The sequence below is a fragment of the Plecotus auritus genome (assembly GCF_963455305.1).
Source record: "Plecotus auritus genome assembly, chromosome: 5".
Taxonomy (NCBI): domain Eukaryota; kingdom Metazoa; phylum Chordata; class Mammalia; order Chiroptera; family Vespertilionidae; genus Plecotus; species Plecotus auritus.
Genome location: NC_137776.1, coordinates 140,437,258 through 140,454,121, shown reverse-complemented (window position 1 = coordinate 140,454,121; position 16,864 = coordinate 140,437,258). Strand labels below are relative to the sequence as shown.

General features: G+C 43.2%; 1 protein-coding gene across 2 annotated transcripts in view; it reads right to left on the bottom strand.

The window, feature by feature from the left end:
• ENTREP1 (endosomal transmembrane epsin interactor 1) overlaps positions 1-12,480 on the bottom strand; it is a 65,869-nt gene extending 53,389 nt beyond the window's left edge. For both annotated transcript variants that reach the window (XM_080669203.1, XM_080669204.1), the window contains exon 1: positions 11,912-12,480. In XM_080669203.1, the coding sequence (XP_080525329.1) occupies positions 11,912-12,310 (399 nt within the window). In that variant the 5' untranslated portion in view covers positions 12,311-12,480. The remainder of the gene's footprint in view (positions 1-11,911) is intronic.
• Positions 12,481-16,864: the final 4,384 nt, after the last annotated feature.

Below are 16,864 nucleotides of genomic sequence, written 5' to 3'. Positions count from 1 at the left end.
CAAAAATGTAAACTGGAAACCAACATCAGCCCTTTGAATAACACAGTTCACTAAACAGTTGGAAAAGAAGAGTCAAAGTAATTATTCACCCAGGGACATTCTGATGCCATTTGAGCACATTTACCTTTGTGCAATAAGGTGCATCGGCTGAATGCAGTCATGAGAGAATTTTCTTTCAAGTGCATTTTATACCCAAATCACTCAAACGCACCATTTCACAATTACTACAAATCAGGAAGGATTTGGCCATGTTGCTTCAAATTCAAAGCTCACAGGCCTGCTTGCAATATTCTCTAGTCTCCATTTACTGACTGGGAGCAACTCATTCCACAATATCAAACTAGCACAGGTCAAGTCTACCCACTAGAATCAAGGACCAAAAACCAAACATGGGCAGATAAGCAACAATTTCTTTGTATCCTGTCGATGTTCAAAGCTACTACCAGATGCCTGCCCACCAAGCACTATATCCTTGTAATCATCTTAAATCCAATAGCATATTTTCTCATTCTAAATTCTTTTTTTTATTTTTTAAAAAGTATTTTTTAATTGATTTTAGAGAGAGGAAGGATGAGGGAGAGATAAAAACATCAGTGATGAGAGAGAATCATTGATCAGCTGCCTTCTGCACACCCCCTACTGGGGATCAAGCCTGCAACCTGGGCATGTGCCCATGACCAGAATTGAACCCGAGACCCTTCAGTCCACAGGCTGACGCTTTATCCACTGAGCCAAACCAGCTAGGGCCTCTAAATTCTTAACTAGACACATATGGGTGATGTGTACATATACAAATGCACGGGGTATAATTTTTACCATAAAGAAATGGATCATGAAAGATACTTTTCCTCCTCTTCTTTTTCCCTCTCAATAAATATTTCATGGAAATTCTTCATGTTCACAGGAATAGCTCTCATTCATTTCCATTTAATGGCTACATAATATTCCTTTGTATGGCTGAACCTAATGTATTCAATAATTTCCATATTCATGAGTATCTACTCTATTTCCAGTGTTTTGCCCTCACAAACAATGCTGCAGCCAACATCCATGAACATATATCCTTAAAAACAGTGTTTTTTATTTCTGTTGGATTAAGTCCCAGGAGTAGGTTGCTAAGCTGGAAGGGAGATTATATATATAATAGCTCATGACAGATACAATTGTCATTTCAAATAAAGGATCTCTGGGACAAAAGAACTAAGCTATCTTTATTTCTTTTTTTTCCTTTTTTTTGGAAGGGGAAGGTTGCATATATGAGCAACAAACTAATTTTAAAACACAATTTTAAAAATATGTACAAAATGTACTTGACAAATAAGAAATATCAATCATCTAAAGATACCTAAGACCTCAGTAGGGAGACATATAAAGCTTATTAAGCAATAAGAAGACCTTAAATGAAGATCTTCTTAAATGAAGATTGAAATAAATAAAAATAAACATCACGTTCATGAATTGGAAGACGAAATGTTTAAAGATGCCATTTCCATTGGAACTGTTTTATAGCATCCACACACACCCGTGTGCAATCCCAGCATGATTTCTGTAAACCGCCTTTCTCGATAGGGAGGCTTTAAGGAACTGATGCATTCCAGTTGAACGTGGGAATTGTAGTGGCATCCCCCTCAGCCCTGAACCCTGCAACAAAGGCACACACTGACTTCTACTCAATTGTTCCCACGCTTCGAGCCCAATTAAGCCCTAAGACATTTGGGGAACCCTGTGAGTGGTGAGGTGGAGAGGGGAAACCGAGGAAGCAGGACTGGAATGGAGTAGAGAGTGCTGCAGTTGGGGATGAATCTTCTTAGGGCTCAAGACTTAGGGAATGAATGCTCACATTTCATCTAGGGGTGGTAGCAGAACTCATGAATGAGGAGAGGGGCTGAGGAAGGGAGAAAAGAAGGGGGCAGACTGCAAATTGATGCAGACACTAAGGAAAATAGTATGGATACTCCTAAAAAAACAACAACTAAAAACAGAGATACCATACAATCCAACAATTCCACTTCTGGGTACTGACCCGAAGAAAAAGAAAACACTAATTGGAAAAAGTATATGCCTTCCTATGTTCATTGCAGCACTATTTACAATAAACAAGATATGGAAGCAGTGAAGATGTCCATCGATAGATGAATGGATAAAGATGTGGTACACAGACCATTTGAGATCTTGCTTCTTGGCATGTCGTCAGTTTGGCCCAAATAAACTCTTATTTAAAAAAAGAAGAAAAAGATGATGTGGTACATATATATAATGAATATTACTTGGCAAAAAAAAGAATGGAATCTTTCCATCCGCAACAACGTAGATGGATCTAGACCAGCCGTGGGCAAACTACAGCCCGCGGGCTGGATCCGGCCCGTTCGGCTGTTCTATCCGGCCCGCAGAGCTGAAAGAGCGGAGGGTTCTCTTGCTCTCCCCTCCGTTCCTTCACCAGCAGCAGTGTTAACATGGCAACGTCGGGAAATACGGCCGCAGCTCCTTCTTCTGAGTGGGCGGATTTATATCCGCCCATTCAGTAGAAGGAACAACCTCTCAATCTTCCAGAGGCTCCTTGTAATGCCCGCGGACGCGTCCCCCGACATCACCCTGGGAATGCATAGACACGTTATCGTGGTGATGTAGGGAGACACGCCCCTGGAGAGCACAGTATCAGAGCATTAGCTAAAAAGGAGACCAACAACACTGTTCCCACTGAAGTTGATGTTTTAAAGACCAAAAACCTTTCAACCCAGTCTACACTGCCATCTACATCTACGTCCCGGGCATAATTTGGAAGTTGCACTAAAGAAAATGTTTAATTTACTGTTTACACATTTTGTTCTTTTCTATTTATTTTAGTTTTAAATTATTTTATTATATTTAAGTTTAATTTGAAAGGCTTTTGTACCTTTCCTTTCCTTTGTTAGGCAATTTTATTTTGCCTTTGCCATCTTCAATATAAGGTATGTTATTGTGCTATGATTCCTCCATTTTTTGAAGTTTCAAATTATAATAATTAGTGTTTACATTCTTCTTGTTAAAATGTTTGAAATGAATAAAACTATTGAAATAAAAAAAAAAAGACCGTACCCTTTTATGTAATGATGTTTACTTTGAATTTATATTAGTTCACACAAACACTCCATCTATGCTTTTGTTCCGGCCCTCTGGTCCAGTTTAAGAACCCATTGTGGCCCTCGAGTCAAAAAGTTTGCCCACCCCTGATCTAGAGGGCATTTTGCTAAGTGATATAAGTCAGATAGAGAAAGACGAATACCCTATGCCTTCACTTATGTGTGGAATCTTAAAAAACAAAACAAAACACTAAACAAATAACAAGTAAAACAAAACAAAAATAGATTCATAGAAACGCAGACCAATGGGATGGTTACCAGAGGGGAGGCGGCTAGGGAATGGGTGGAAAGGTCAAGGGGAATACAGCAGACATATTGTGATAAGTTTTCACAGTGAGAGATGATTATTAGAATTAGTGGCATGATTACAAGGTAACATATAAAAATGTTGAATCACTATATTGTACACCTAAAACTAATATAATAAATATAATATTGTACACCAACTATAATTAAATATTTTTTGAAGACTGGAAAGAAACACATTCAAAGATGTTTCAACTGGGACTATGGGTGTTTTAGATTCTCTCTGAATTTCCCAACATTTCTACAATAAACATATTTCACTTTTATTTAAAAAAAAAAGAAGGCAGAGTATGATTTACCTCTACCTCCCTCGGCAGCAGTGGTAGCTGGAGCTCCAGGAGGGAGTCAAGAAAATCCTTTAACAATGACCATCCATGGCACCCAACTATAATAATAAAATCGTAATATGCTAATTAGACCAGATGACCTTCCCGATGACCTTCCGGACGAAGCCGGGGCTATGAGGGAAGCCCGGGTCCTAGGTGCGGAGAAAAGCTGGTGCCAGCAGATGGGGGAAGGAAGGCCTACTCTTGCACAAATTTTGAGCATCGACCTCTAGTTACACAATAATACTATTACTTGTTTAATTGTGTTTTATGCTCACTGCAATCTCATGAGGTCTTAGATCTGTGAATAGTCACTCAAATACGTAAAGGGTCCTCAAGGCACTCAGTTATGGCAAGAGTCATGAATAAATGAGTGGATGATGAACAAATAAATAAAGGTAAAAAATAGGAGACAAGTGCCAAAACCGGTTTGGCTTAGTGGATAGAGCATCAGCCTGCGGACTGAAAGGTCCCAGGTTCGATTCCGGTCAAGGGCATGTACCTTGGTTGCGGGCACATCCCCAGTAGGAGGTGTGCAAGAGGCAGCTGATCGATGTTTCTCTCTCATTGATGTTTCTAGCTCTCTATCACTCTTCCTTCCTCTCTGTAAAAAATCAATAAAATATATTTTAAAAAAAAAATAGGAGACAAGCTTACTCAAAAATGACCATGGAAGCCTAAACCCATTATTCACTTCTGTGGTTCTTAAAAGAGTAAATCAACAGCAAAAGGCAACTCCATCAGCATTCTTTCCATGCAAGATGCAACTTGCTCTGAATGAACAGGCAAGAACCTATTTTCTGACATCAGATTATCTCTTTATTATTAGAGTGAGATTTATTACAATTTTGGTTTTACTCACTTGCAACCCATTCCTTTTAGCTTTTAGGAAAAAACAGATCTCTCTCTCTCTCTCTCTCTCTTTCTCTCTCTCTCTCTCTCTCTCTCTCTCTCTCTCTCTCTCTCTTCTCTCTCTCTCTCTCTCTTAATGATTTTTGCAAAGAAGGATTCTGAGATGCTCCAGACAGGAATCACTATTACCTGATACATATGGTTAATGTGTCTTAGTTTTTCAACTTAAAAATCAAATCATTAATATAAAAAGCATATAATTCTACTTTCCTATTTTTCTTTGTTAATCCACTAGCATGCAGTAGGGAAAAAATGTTCTGGATTGTTTATCAAAATTGTATATAAACACAGAGATAGAAAGAGCCATGTTGTTAATGTCCCATGCTTACCTTATAAATGAGCACACAATAATCAAACCTCTCATAACCTAACTTGTTATGACTTTTATACTGGCAATTTAAAAAAATGTGTATGTGTCATTCTTCCTTACCTGTCCAGCATCATTCATTAAAAAAATGAAGGAAGCCTGGCCACGGTGGCTCAGTGGTTGAGTGTCGACCTATGAACCAGGAGGTCTCAGTTCGATTCCTGGTAGGTCACATGCCCAGGTTGTGGCCTTGATCCCCAGTGGGGGGCGTGCAGGAAGCAGCCCATCAATGATTCTCTCTCATCATTGATGTGTCTATCTCTCCCTCTCCCTTCCTCTCTGAAATCAATAAAAATATATTTTTTAAAAAAGAAAAAATTAAGGAAGTACGCAACTGGATATTTTAATGTATATATGATGGTTACCAGAATGCCCCACAAAAACCTGGCCTGTTCATCTTAGTTTAATGAAATATTGCCTTGATGTTTAAAAAACATTGATAGAAATTCTAGTATATGCCAGGCCTGATGCCATGCCCAACAGGGAACCACTGTCCTAAATGTTTTCTAATTACACACTTACATAATCAATTTTGAGGTAAAAATCATCCCATTTTATACATGAGTAACTGGGGCTAAGAGGCTCAATAACTTTCTCAAAAACTTATTTTTTTTCCTTTGCTCAAAAAGTATAAATCTAACTCTGCTGTCTTGTAAAATAAAGGACTAAAGAAATAAAAAAAAAACTCATCAAAAATTATATTTAAAATGCTTCTTAACTATTAAAGTAGTATTTGATAGTTATGATTGAAAAAATGTATTTACCATTGTTTAGCCATTAGAGACTTCAGAACTTTTGCATTAATTTCTCCTTTAGATCATTCATTCGTTTTATGTTTTGTCATTTCAATTATTTTTTTAAGAAAACGTTAACCTTAAGATTCACCAATGACTGTTTCTTTAAAAAGAACTGGAATCTCACCCAAGAATCACAGACTCAAGGAATGGGTGACCATGAGTACAGGTCAATGATTCCAAGCAGGGAGACATGAATGTATGCAGACAGGAAAGGAAATTAGGGCTCCCAGAGAAAGATCAAAAACAATAACCAACTCCTTACCACTTGCCTAAAATATCTCCCAAGGATCAAATATGTCATCAGAGTTCAAAATTCTGTTTTTTGAAGGAGGAGATATAAACCAATGCAAATCTCTACTCTTTCATTAAATCTAACACAGTGTGGTAGGCTGTGTCTCCGCTAATCCCAGTGGGATCTAAAGTTAACTACATGCTCCCCCAAATCAGGTGCGTGGACAGCGTGGCCTGAGCATGGACATCGGGATCGTTTCTCTGCCACCCACATGGAGTCAAACTTCGGGTTGTTTTTAAAGTGGCTAATCTCTTAGCTTCATGAACTTTGGTAATAATAATAGATTGAGTCATTAACCAAGAATACCAGGAAGAAATGAAATGATCACAGGATGTTCAAAAACAATGAGTACATGAAAAACATTCCCTTCAACCTGCTGAAATTTGAAAAAGAGTCTTTATAGGAACTGTTCATTCTTTTTTTTGAAGAAGAAGAATTTTTTTTTTTAATCCTCATTTAAGGATATGCTTAGAGAGAGAAAGGTGGGGAGAGAGAGATAAAGATAGAGATAGAGAAACATCCATCAGTTGCATCTGTACATGCCCCAGTTCTATACGTGCCTAGACTGGGGTTCAAACCCACAATCCAGGCATGTGCCCTGACCAGAAATAGAACTGGCAACCCTTTGGTGCACAGGACAACACTCAACCTACTGAGCCACTCTATCAGGCTAATTCTTAAGTATATATTAAAATAGATAAAATATACCTTCAAGGTTCAGACAAGTGAAGGAAGCCTCAAAATCTCAAGCTCAATGTGAGAACACTTACAGAAGTGTACATGGAGCAAATACTCTTGAACTATGCCATGTTTAACAAAATAGACCTTTTAAATAAATATATTTGATTTAATTTTGTATCAAATATACAAGCAAAATTTTTACTAAAGCCAAAAGATTTTCCCATTGAGTTTGATACAGCAGATTATGGTACATAATGGTCATTCACAGGTTGAAATATGAGGATATCCTTCTACTGTGTTCCTACGTGGGTTTGAAGTAACCTTAGACTTAAGTTGGCACTGCTACCCAACTACCAAGTTTCACAGACCAACAAAACTTCTGAGTGATAAACAAAACGTGGCATATCCATATAATACAATCTCATTTGGCAATAAACAGGAATGAAGTTCTGATACATGTCACAACATGGATGAACCTTGAAAACATTATGTTAAGTGAAAGAAGCCAGTCACAAAGGTTCACATGTTGCATGATTCCCTTTATATTAAATGTCCAGAATAAGAAATCCAGAGAGACAGAACATGATTAATCCGCGGTTCTCTAGGAATAAGGATGTCAGGGGGAAATGGGGAATGACTACTAACAGGTTCCAGCTTTCTTTTTTTTTATTACTAATTTGAGAGAGAGAGACCAGTTCATTGTTCCACTTATTTATGCATTCATTAGTTGCTTCTTGAATGTGCCCTGACCAGAAATTGAACTGGCAACCTTGGCATATCGGGACGACACTCTAACCAACTGAGCTGCCAGGACAGGGTTTGTTTTTGGGATGATGAAAATTTTCTAAAATTGCGATGATGGTTGTACAATTCTGTGAATTTACTAAAAATCACTGAATTGCATACATTAAGCGGGTGAATCATATGGAATGTGAATTGTATCCCAATGAAGTTGTTAGTTAAAAAAAAAAACTTCTACAGTCTCTAAGTCATAAATTTTAAGCTTTCTATCATAAAAACCTTAGTTCAGCTCTCTTTAAATTAGTTACACTGTACTATTATGTCCCTTTCTTTTGAAAATATGTACAGAAGTATTTAATGGCTAAAATTATACCTGGGATTTGCCTTTAAGTAACCCAGTGGGTGTTAAGAAGGGGGAAAGGGTGTGGCCATATGTGGACAGCTACTGAAGCTGTGGGTGGTGGGTAAATGGAGACTCATTATACTATTTTCTCTATATTTGTTGAGATTTTAAAATCCTATCTAATAAAAGAGTAATACGCAAATTAACCATCACTCTGCTATACCCACTAGCCACGCCCACTAGCCAATCAGGAACGAGTATGCAAATTAACCTCAACCAAGATGGCTGCGGCCACAGAGAGAGCAGGAGGGAGGCTTGGGTTTCCTCGGCGATGGAGGAAGCCAAGCTTTCCGCACACCCTGCCTGGCCCAGGCCTCCGCTTAAGGCTACAAAGTTTCAATTATAGAAAATAAATAAATCCCAACAGAAATGGCTGCCACCACGGAGCAAGCAGAAGGCTTGGCTCCGCTCCAGGCTACAAAGTTTCAATTGTAGAAGATAAATAAACCCCAGATACCAGGGCCTCCACTTGGGTCACCTGGGGGTGTGGCCGGCCTGCAAACCACCACAGGCCCCTCGCCCAGGCTGCCCCACGCCCCAAGGGAACCCCACCTTGATCCAGGACACCCTTCAGGGCAAACCAGCTGGCCCCCACCCGTGCACCAGGCCTCTATCCTATCTAATAAAAGAGTAATATGCAGATTGACCATCACTCCAAAACACAAGATGGCTGCCCCCATGTGGTCAAATATCCTGCCCCCATGTGGACACAAGATGGCCACCACAAGATGGCCAGCAGGGGAGGGCAGTTGGGAGGGACCAGGCCTGCAAGGGAGGGCAGTTGGGGGCTATCAAGCCTGCAGGGGAGGGCAGTGAGGGGTGACCAGGCTGGCAGAGGAGGGAAATTGGGGGCAAACAGGCTGGCAGTGGAGCAGTCAGACATCAATCAGGCTGGCAGGGGAGTGGTTAGGGGGTGATCAGGCTGGCAGGCAGAAGTGGTTAGGGGCAATCAGGAAGGCAGGCAGGCAAGCAGTTGGGAGCCAGCAGTCCTGGATTGTGAGAGGGATGTCCGACTGCCCGTTTAGGCCTGATCCCACTGGGATCGGGTCTAAACGGGCAGTTGGACATCCTTCAAGGGGTCCCAGATTGGAGAGGGTGCAGGCTGGGCTGAGGGACACCCCCCCCCCCCCCAGTGCATGAATTTTGTGCACTGGGCCTCCAGTTTCATAATAAAAGATTAAAACTGAGAGAGGTTCTTAAGATTTCCTGGTCACTTCTAGTCTCTCTCTCTATTCTGTTTATGTTTTCTATTTTAAAATAAACACCTCTTAAAAATATTTACAGTTGAAACAATGCAATGTCTGAGATTTGCTTCAAAACAATATATAGTTAATCTGATAAATGGACTAGGAAGCACGATGGAGATAATTCCTCCCCTGCTTGGAAGACCCATCCCCCTGGAGTTATCAGAACACACAGACCCAGCAGCAGGGCCAGGAAGAGGCCCAGACCAAACAAGTGTAGGACCTGGGTGAGGATATATGATGGTTCATTGCATAGTGCTTGAATAACTATAAAATTTTCCATAATGCAGAGTTTAAAAAACACCACCACCTCTCTCACATACACAAATTCAAAAGGTATGCCACTGGTGAGGGTGAGACTTTTTTCCTAAAACTCCTAGAGTCACGGTACCCAATACTGTCCTCAGTATGCTGTTCCAGAGATGCAGTATCTGTTGGTTCCATTGTCATTTTGCAAATTCTGAGGTCAACCTCAGAAACAGGCCACACAAAATAAGAATAATGAATAGTTGCAAGTCTGTATGTAGAGTTGGGAGATAGGGGGTGGGAAACGTCCCTATAGAAGAGAATTTAGTTCCAAATAACTGATCCTTTCCCTGATCTGGTTTCCTGGGTCGTGGAGGCAAGGACATACCCAGCCAGCAGGCCCAGGGAAGAGCCTACCTCTTTAGGCTGATGGCCTTTTATATATATATATGTGTGTGTGTGTGTGTGTGTGTGTGTGTGTATATATATATATATATATATATATATATATATATATATATAATTTTTTTTCTTTATTGATTAAGGTATTACATATGAGTCCTTATTGCCCCAATGCTCCCGCCACCCCCCCCCCACTCATGCCCTCACCCCCCTGTTGTCTGTGTCCATTGGTTAGGCTTATATGCATGCATACAAGTCCTTTGGTTGATCTCTCCCCCTTACCCCCACCCTCCCCATCCCCTACCTTCCCTCTGAGGTTTGACGGTCTGATCGATGCTTCTCTGTCTCTGGATCTGTTTTTGTTCATCAGTTTATGTTATTCATTATATTCCATAAATGAGATCATGGCCTTTTTTTTTAAATACTTCATCAACTCCAACTGTGGTTTGGGTGACATCTAAGTACATTTACCTCTAGAATAATTCACAATAGCACACCTGATTTCGGGTTTTAATTTTAGAAGGGAAAAAATAGTTTCCAATAATCCTAAACTAGCTATCTTTGAGAGGACAAGCGATTATGATTTTACTAAGAGCAAATCCCTAAAGAAATGGATGCAAGTTTCATTTCTGGCCTATGGTATTTAGAGAAATGAAATGCACCCACCATTTGGCTGAATTTAGTCTGACACCTGGACTAAAAAGCATAATGGGCCTAATCCCTCCTCCTGGAGTTTAAAGAGCACTCAGCGAGGCGTGGGATACTTTTTACCTGATGCACAGACTGTGACCTCGTTACCACAGCATGGGCTGTGCCACATAAGATCGCCCAGCATCAAAGTATTTCAAAGGAGAGCAAACTGGCATCGGTTTAAGTATAAAATGTCAGGCCAGGCTCCAGGTACGCAAGGTTCTTAATGTCCTTTTCAAACAATTGTTTTGGGTTTAATGAGTTTCCCTATATTCTCAGAATTTGGTCTTGAATCTGAGTATGTGTGGACCTGCAAAAGGACAATTTCTATGCATTCGGAACACATATTCATGGCAGATCTTAGGCAAACTACAGGCACTGCCAGACTTTCACATTTAGTTCGTTCATAAAAGGGTCATTTACTTTAAAACACTCATCTTCCACAATCTTCCCATGAAGACCTGTTTCCAAGTCTCTCAACCCCAAGCAAAGCTCAAGAGGTCAGATGCCCTGCAAGCTGTGAAATTGCTATGAGGCAGGGAAGAATAGCCACCCAGTGTCCCCAGACTATGGAGGTGGCACCTTTGCCCCAGATCAGCCTTTCCCAAGAGGCAGGGCCAGGCCCCTGAGGGGGGCAGACATCTCCAACTCCTATGCCAGCTCCTGTGCTTTGACGAACTCATGCATAATGATGGTTCGGGCTCTGGAGAATTAAATTCTGCACAGCAGCCTATGTGGCTCCGGGAACCGAATGGGGGCTTAGGGCCTTCCTTTAATAAGCAGGTACAAGCACGAGTTTACACACCTTGTCATTACTTGTGCACTCATTCCCAGACACATTTCACATGTATCCGTGTCTTAAACGGGAACAAAATAAGTGACCTGCCTCAGTCATCCTGTTACTTCATCCACCCTACAAACACACCTACTATGTTCCAGGCAGGCACTGTTGATACATCAGTGAACAAAATGTCAAAATCCCTGCCCTCCTGGCACAGATGTTGTCCGCGAAGTCAACACTCTGTAGCCAAAGAAGTTTAACCATTTTCCTCTCACCTTCCTACCACCCACTCGCATCCTTCAAATTTCCCAAAGAGCTGGGAGTCCTTCAGCCTGCGGGGAATAGACACTGTCCAGGTACAACCCAATTCATCCCAGAACTCCACGTTCTTGTAGGCTTTTCCCCAAAAAAACTTCAACTCGCCTGCAAGAGGGCTGTGCTCCCCCACCTGCAGTCCTGGACAGGAACCATACAATTTCACTCATGTGTGGAATATAAAACAGAAAGCAAGCGACAAACAATCCTGGGACAGTGGAGGGAACCGGGCAGAGCCCCTGCATCCCTGGGTGGGCCCTGCGGAGGGAGAGGGGCGCGCGGCACTCACCGAGGAGCCGGCCCAGAACGGGCACGAGTTCTTCACCTGGGGGGAGCTGCTCAGCGACAGCGCCCCGAAGCTGAGTGCCACCATGCAGCACCCCAGGATCAGCTGCAGCAGCCCGAGCGACAGCAGTGGACGGCCGGGCAGCAGCGCGGAGCTCGGGGCGACGGCGGCGGCCCGGCGGGAGGAGAGCGCGGGCGGCACGGCCAGCACCCCCGCGGCGGTGGCCGAGCAGCGAGACCGCACCGGGGGCTGCAGCGCGGCCCGGGGCCAGCGTGGCCGCAAGGGAGGCAGCGGTGGCTCCTGGGCAGCGGTGGCCGTGGCGCCCGGGCCCCCGGCCTGCGGCCCGCCCGAGAGCCCGGCCACCGGGCAGCAGGAGCCGGGGAGCACCACGGGCAGGGACATGGGCAGGCGGGCGGGGAAGGGAGCAGCCCGTGGCTGCAGGGAGGCGTGCAGGACCGAGGAGCCGCGGGCGCCACGCACTGGGCACTGCGGGCCGGGCCGGGCCAAGGGGGAGGGAAGGAAATGCGCAGCCCAACCACTTGCTGCTGCCGCTCCGCTGCTGTGGCTGCCCTGCTGCTGCCCGGGCACCCGCCGGCCGCACCCACCTGCCACCAAGTGGGTCCGCCTCTGACCGGCCCTGGCAGTGCGCGCTCTCACGCTCACTCTCACCCCCCCACACACACAGCGCGCCCTGCACTGGGGCCGCGGGGCTGCTGCAACCTTTGGGTCGCAACCTCACTCTGGGTGCCTGCTCTCTGGGGTCCAAGTAAGGTGCTCAGCGCCGTTATTTTAAAACAGGTCCCTCGGGCTAGGAGAGTGCCACCAGGCAGCAGCCCAGACAGCGTGCACTGGAGCCTGTCCCCATCCGCAGAGGCGCAGTGGACCCTCGCCCTTTTCCGGTTCGTCCAAGAGAAGGATCCCGGCAACCTTTATGGGAAGGGAGTCCGGCTTTGAACTTTTCCCCACCAGGAGGTGAATGGCCGGAGGAGGACGGGGCTGGAGGTGACGTGGTGAGGAAGGACTAAGTAAGCAGGGCGAAGTCATCGCTGGCGTGGCTTCAACAGAACAAGACAGGAACCATGCAATTTCACTTGTGTGTGGAATATAAAGCAGAAAGCAAGAAACAACCAAACAAAACAAACGCATAGAAACAGACAGCGGTGTGGTGGTTACCAGAGGGGAAGGGGGTTGAGGGGAGGATGAAGAGAGGCAAGGGAGTCAAATATATGGTGATGGAAGGAGACCAGACTGCGTGGTTGAGCACACACTGCACTGTACAGATGATGTAGTATGGTATTGTTCACTTGAAACTTACCTACTGTAATTAACCAATGTCACCCCAACAAACTTAATTTAAAAAACATTATGGTAAGTAAAAGAAGCCAGTCACAAACCACGACATGTTATATAATTCCACCTATATGAAACCTCCAGAACAAACAAATCAATAGAGACAGAGAGTAATGATTGCTTATGGTTGGGAGGATGGGGAGATAAAAAGGGGGAAGGGTGATTGCTAAAGGGTGTAGGGTGCTTTTTGAGGTGATAAAATGTTCTAAAATTGACGGTGATGATTGCACAGCTCTGTGAATATATTAAACACCACTGAGCCCTAGATGGTTTGCTCAGTGGATAGCGCATTGCCTGCAGACTGAAGGGTCCGGGGTCCGATTCCCGGCGAGGGCACATACCTGGGTTGCAGGCTTCATCTGGCCCTGGTCAGGGTGTGTGTGGGAGGCAATCAATAGATTCACATCAATGTTTCTCTCTGTCTCTTCCCTTCCCTTCCACACTCTGTAAAAGTCAATGAAAAATAGCTCGGGTGAGGGTTAACAAAAATAAATAAATAAAAACCACTGAATTGGACTGAGATAGAATTCACTGTAAATGAGTGAATTATATCTCAATAAAGATACATGTGAATTATACCTCCATAAAGCCCTTAAAATAAAGTGAGGGAGAATGTGTGGGAGAACTGACCCACCCTTCATTAAAATGTAGGTGCAAGTCCAGGGAAATAATAGTTGTTAATGTATTGTTTTGTGGGACCCAGCTGGCAGCTTTCCTCAAGATCAAAGCCAAACTTCAAGGAAAAATGTCCACCAACTCTTCCCTTCCCTGTACTTCCTTTTCTACGCTTCCCAAACAAAGCCCTTACTGCTCAGGAGTGTAGGCTCTTTCACGCAGGTTCCCCTAGGCACCCTCAAACGAGCTCCTCAGTTCCTCCCACCCTTTCTCTGAAACCCAACCTGTCCGCTGATGCAGGAGGCTGTTCCCTTTTACAGTGGGAGCTGCTGCTGAATCGCCTTAAAGCATGTTCCCTGACAACCTGCCTCCAGTTCTTCCTGTCTAGAAAGAGAAGCATGTCTCCAAGTAAGGCACATTTAATATGGTGGCTTTGGAGCAGCTTTTCAAAGTGTGGCCATGGACCACAGAACCATTAGGGGAGAGTGTCAGAATGCAGGTTCACTGACTTCCCCCACACCCACCCCGACACTCTGGATAAGGGGCCTGGGAACCTGCATTTTAACGGCTTGCCCAAAATATTAATGGATGGAACCATTAGGACTCCAGAATTTTTATGTGGGACTTTGTATGTACGAGACAACGAAGGACAGCAAGTTAGCTGGAAGGGGAAGGCAGAGGATTTGGCTCAAAACCAAATTTGGATGTAAATATGCTGGGGGTAGGGGCTCTGCTGGTCCCCAGCCAGGCACTGCTATCCAGGTGATTTTTATGCACAGGGAGGATTTAGGCCACTGGATTCTAATGAAAAGAGCACCATATTAGGAGCCAGACATCCTGGGTTGTACCCCTTCTCCTCTGTGATCTTGATCCAGTTCCAAGCGTCTCTAGCCTCCAGGCTTCCTCTGTCAGGTGCCAGTTTATGATGCTTCATCTGCTTGAGGCTGGGCCATGTGATCAGCTGGAGTTCCCAAGGCCTGTGATTTTGAAGTTCAGCTATTCTCACTGCCATGGCTTCTCAGATGACCAGCAAGAGAGCAGGAACCAAGAAAAGTAGGTGAATTTGGGTGTGGAATCGTTAAACATGCAGACCCAAAATACCCAGGAGAAACCCAAAAACTGAGGCTGCAGGTTCCATGGTCTCACGGTTTCCCCTGAGGGGCTGTGTTGTATGAGGACTGTGTTGGGGATATGCAGTGGCAGCTTCAATTTTAACATTTCATTTTGCAGAGAAAGGACTGTGGACCTTTTTTATTTTTTAATCAAGAGAGAGAATGAAAGAAAGAAAGCAACCCTGAGCAGAGCTGGACAAACCACCCACTCCATTTTTCTGAAATGACAGTGCAGAGTGGTTGTTAAGGATATTTAAGGCAACTGGTCCCAAGATCGACTTATTTGTTAAACAGAAGGGCTGTAGCCCATACTTCTTTTCTCTCACTGTTGAAATTATATACTTACTATGTCTTATAATTCAAATCCCACAAAATACAATTCAAGTCAACTGCCCTATAAATTATTTCTGGCTTATGACTTTCTGGGAGCTGTATATCTTATAAGTAGGTGAGAGAGAGAGAGAGAGAGAGAGAGAGAGAGAGAGAGAGAGAGAGAGAGAAACTTGTAATATCAGAGCTCCCTGCAGGTTCAAGTTTCTGTAGAAGTCAAAGCTGTAATTCACCTTTGAGCAGAGACCATTCCTTTGTTCTGGGGCAATCGCTGGAACAGCCTTTTAGTTATGCAAATGTGAAGCCTAGACCCTTCGGAAACAATTATGTTTAGGAAAAAGCTGTAGAGGTTGTCTGCCTGGAGCAGGTGACTCAATAAGGGTTCTTGGTCTGGGGTGCTTGTCAGTCTTTCCAGATTTTATTTATATATATATATATATATATATATATATATATATATATATATATACACACATACACACACACACACACACACATATATATATTTAAATAAATCTTTATTGTTCAGATTATTACAGTTGTTCCTCTTTTTCCCCCATAGCTCCCCTCCACCAGTTTCCCACCCCACCCTCTGCCCTTACCCCCCACACTGTCCTCATCCATAGGTGTACGATTTTTGTCCAGTCTCTTCCCGCACGCCCCCCCCACCCCTTTCCCACTGAGAATTGTCAGTCCACTCCCTTTCTATGCCCCTGATTCTATATTATTCACCAGTTTATTCTGTTCGATTTTTTATTCACTTGATTTTTACCTTCACTTGTTGATAGATATGTATTTGTTGATCATAATTTTTATCTTTACCTTTTTCTTCTTCTTCCTCTTCTTAAAGAATACCTTTCAGCATTTCATATAATACTGGTTTGGCGGTGATGAACCCTTTAGCTTTTTCTTATCTGTGAAGCTCTTTATCTGACCTTCAATTCTGAATGATAGCTTTGCTGGGTAGAGTAATCTTGGTTGTAGGTTCTTGCTATTCATCACTTTGAATATTTCTTGCCACTCCCTTCTGGCCTGCATAGTTTCTGTTGAGAAATCAGCTGACAATCGAATGGGTGCTCCCTTGTAGGTAACTGTTTTTCTCTTGCTGCTTTTAATATTCTCTCTTTGTCTTTTGCTCTTGGCATTTTAATTATGATGTGTCTTGGTGTGGTCCTCTTTGGATTCCTTTTGTTTGGGGTTCTCTGCGCTTCCTGGACTTGTCTATTTCTTTCACCAGGTGGGGGAAGTTTTCTGTCATTATTTCTTTAAATAGGTTTTCAGTATCTTGCTCTCTCTCTTCTTCTGGCACCCCCATAATTCTGATGTTGGTACGCTTGAAGTTGTCCCAGAGGCTCCTTACACTATCTTCATATTTTTGGCTTCTTTTTTCTTTTTGCTTTTCCAGTTGGGTGTTTTTTGCTTCTTTGTATTTCAAATCTTTGACTTGATTCTTGTGATCCTCTAGTCTGCTGTTGGGTCTCTGTATATTATTTTTTATTTCAGTCAGTGTATGCTTAATTTCTAGTTGGTCCTTTTTCATATCCTTGAG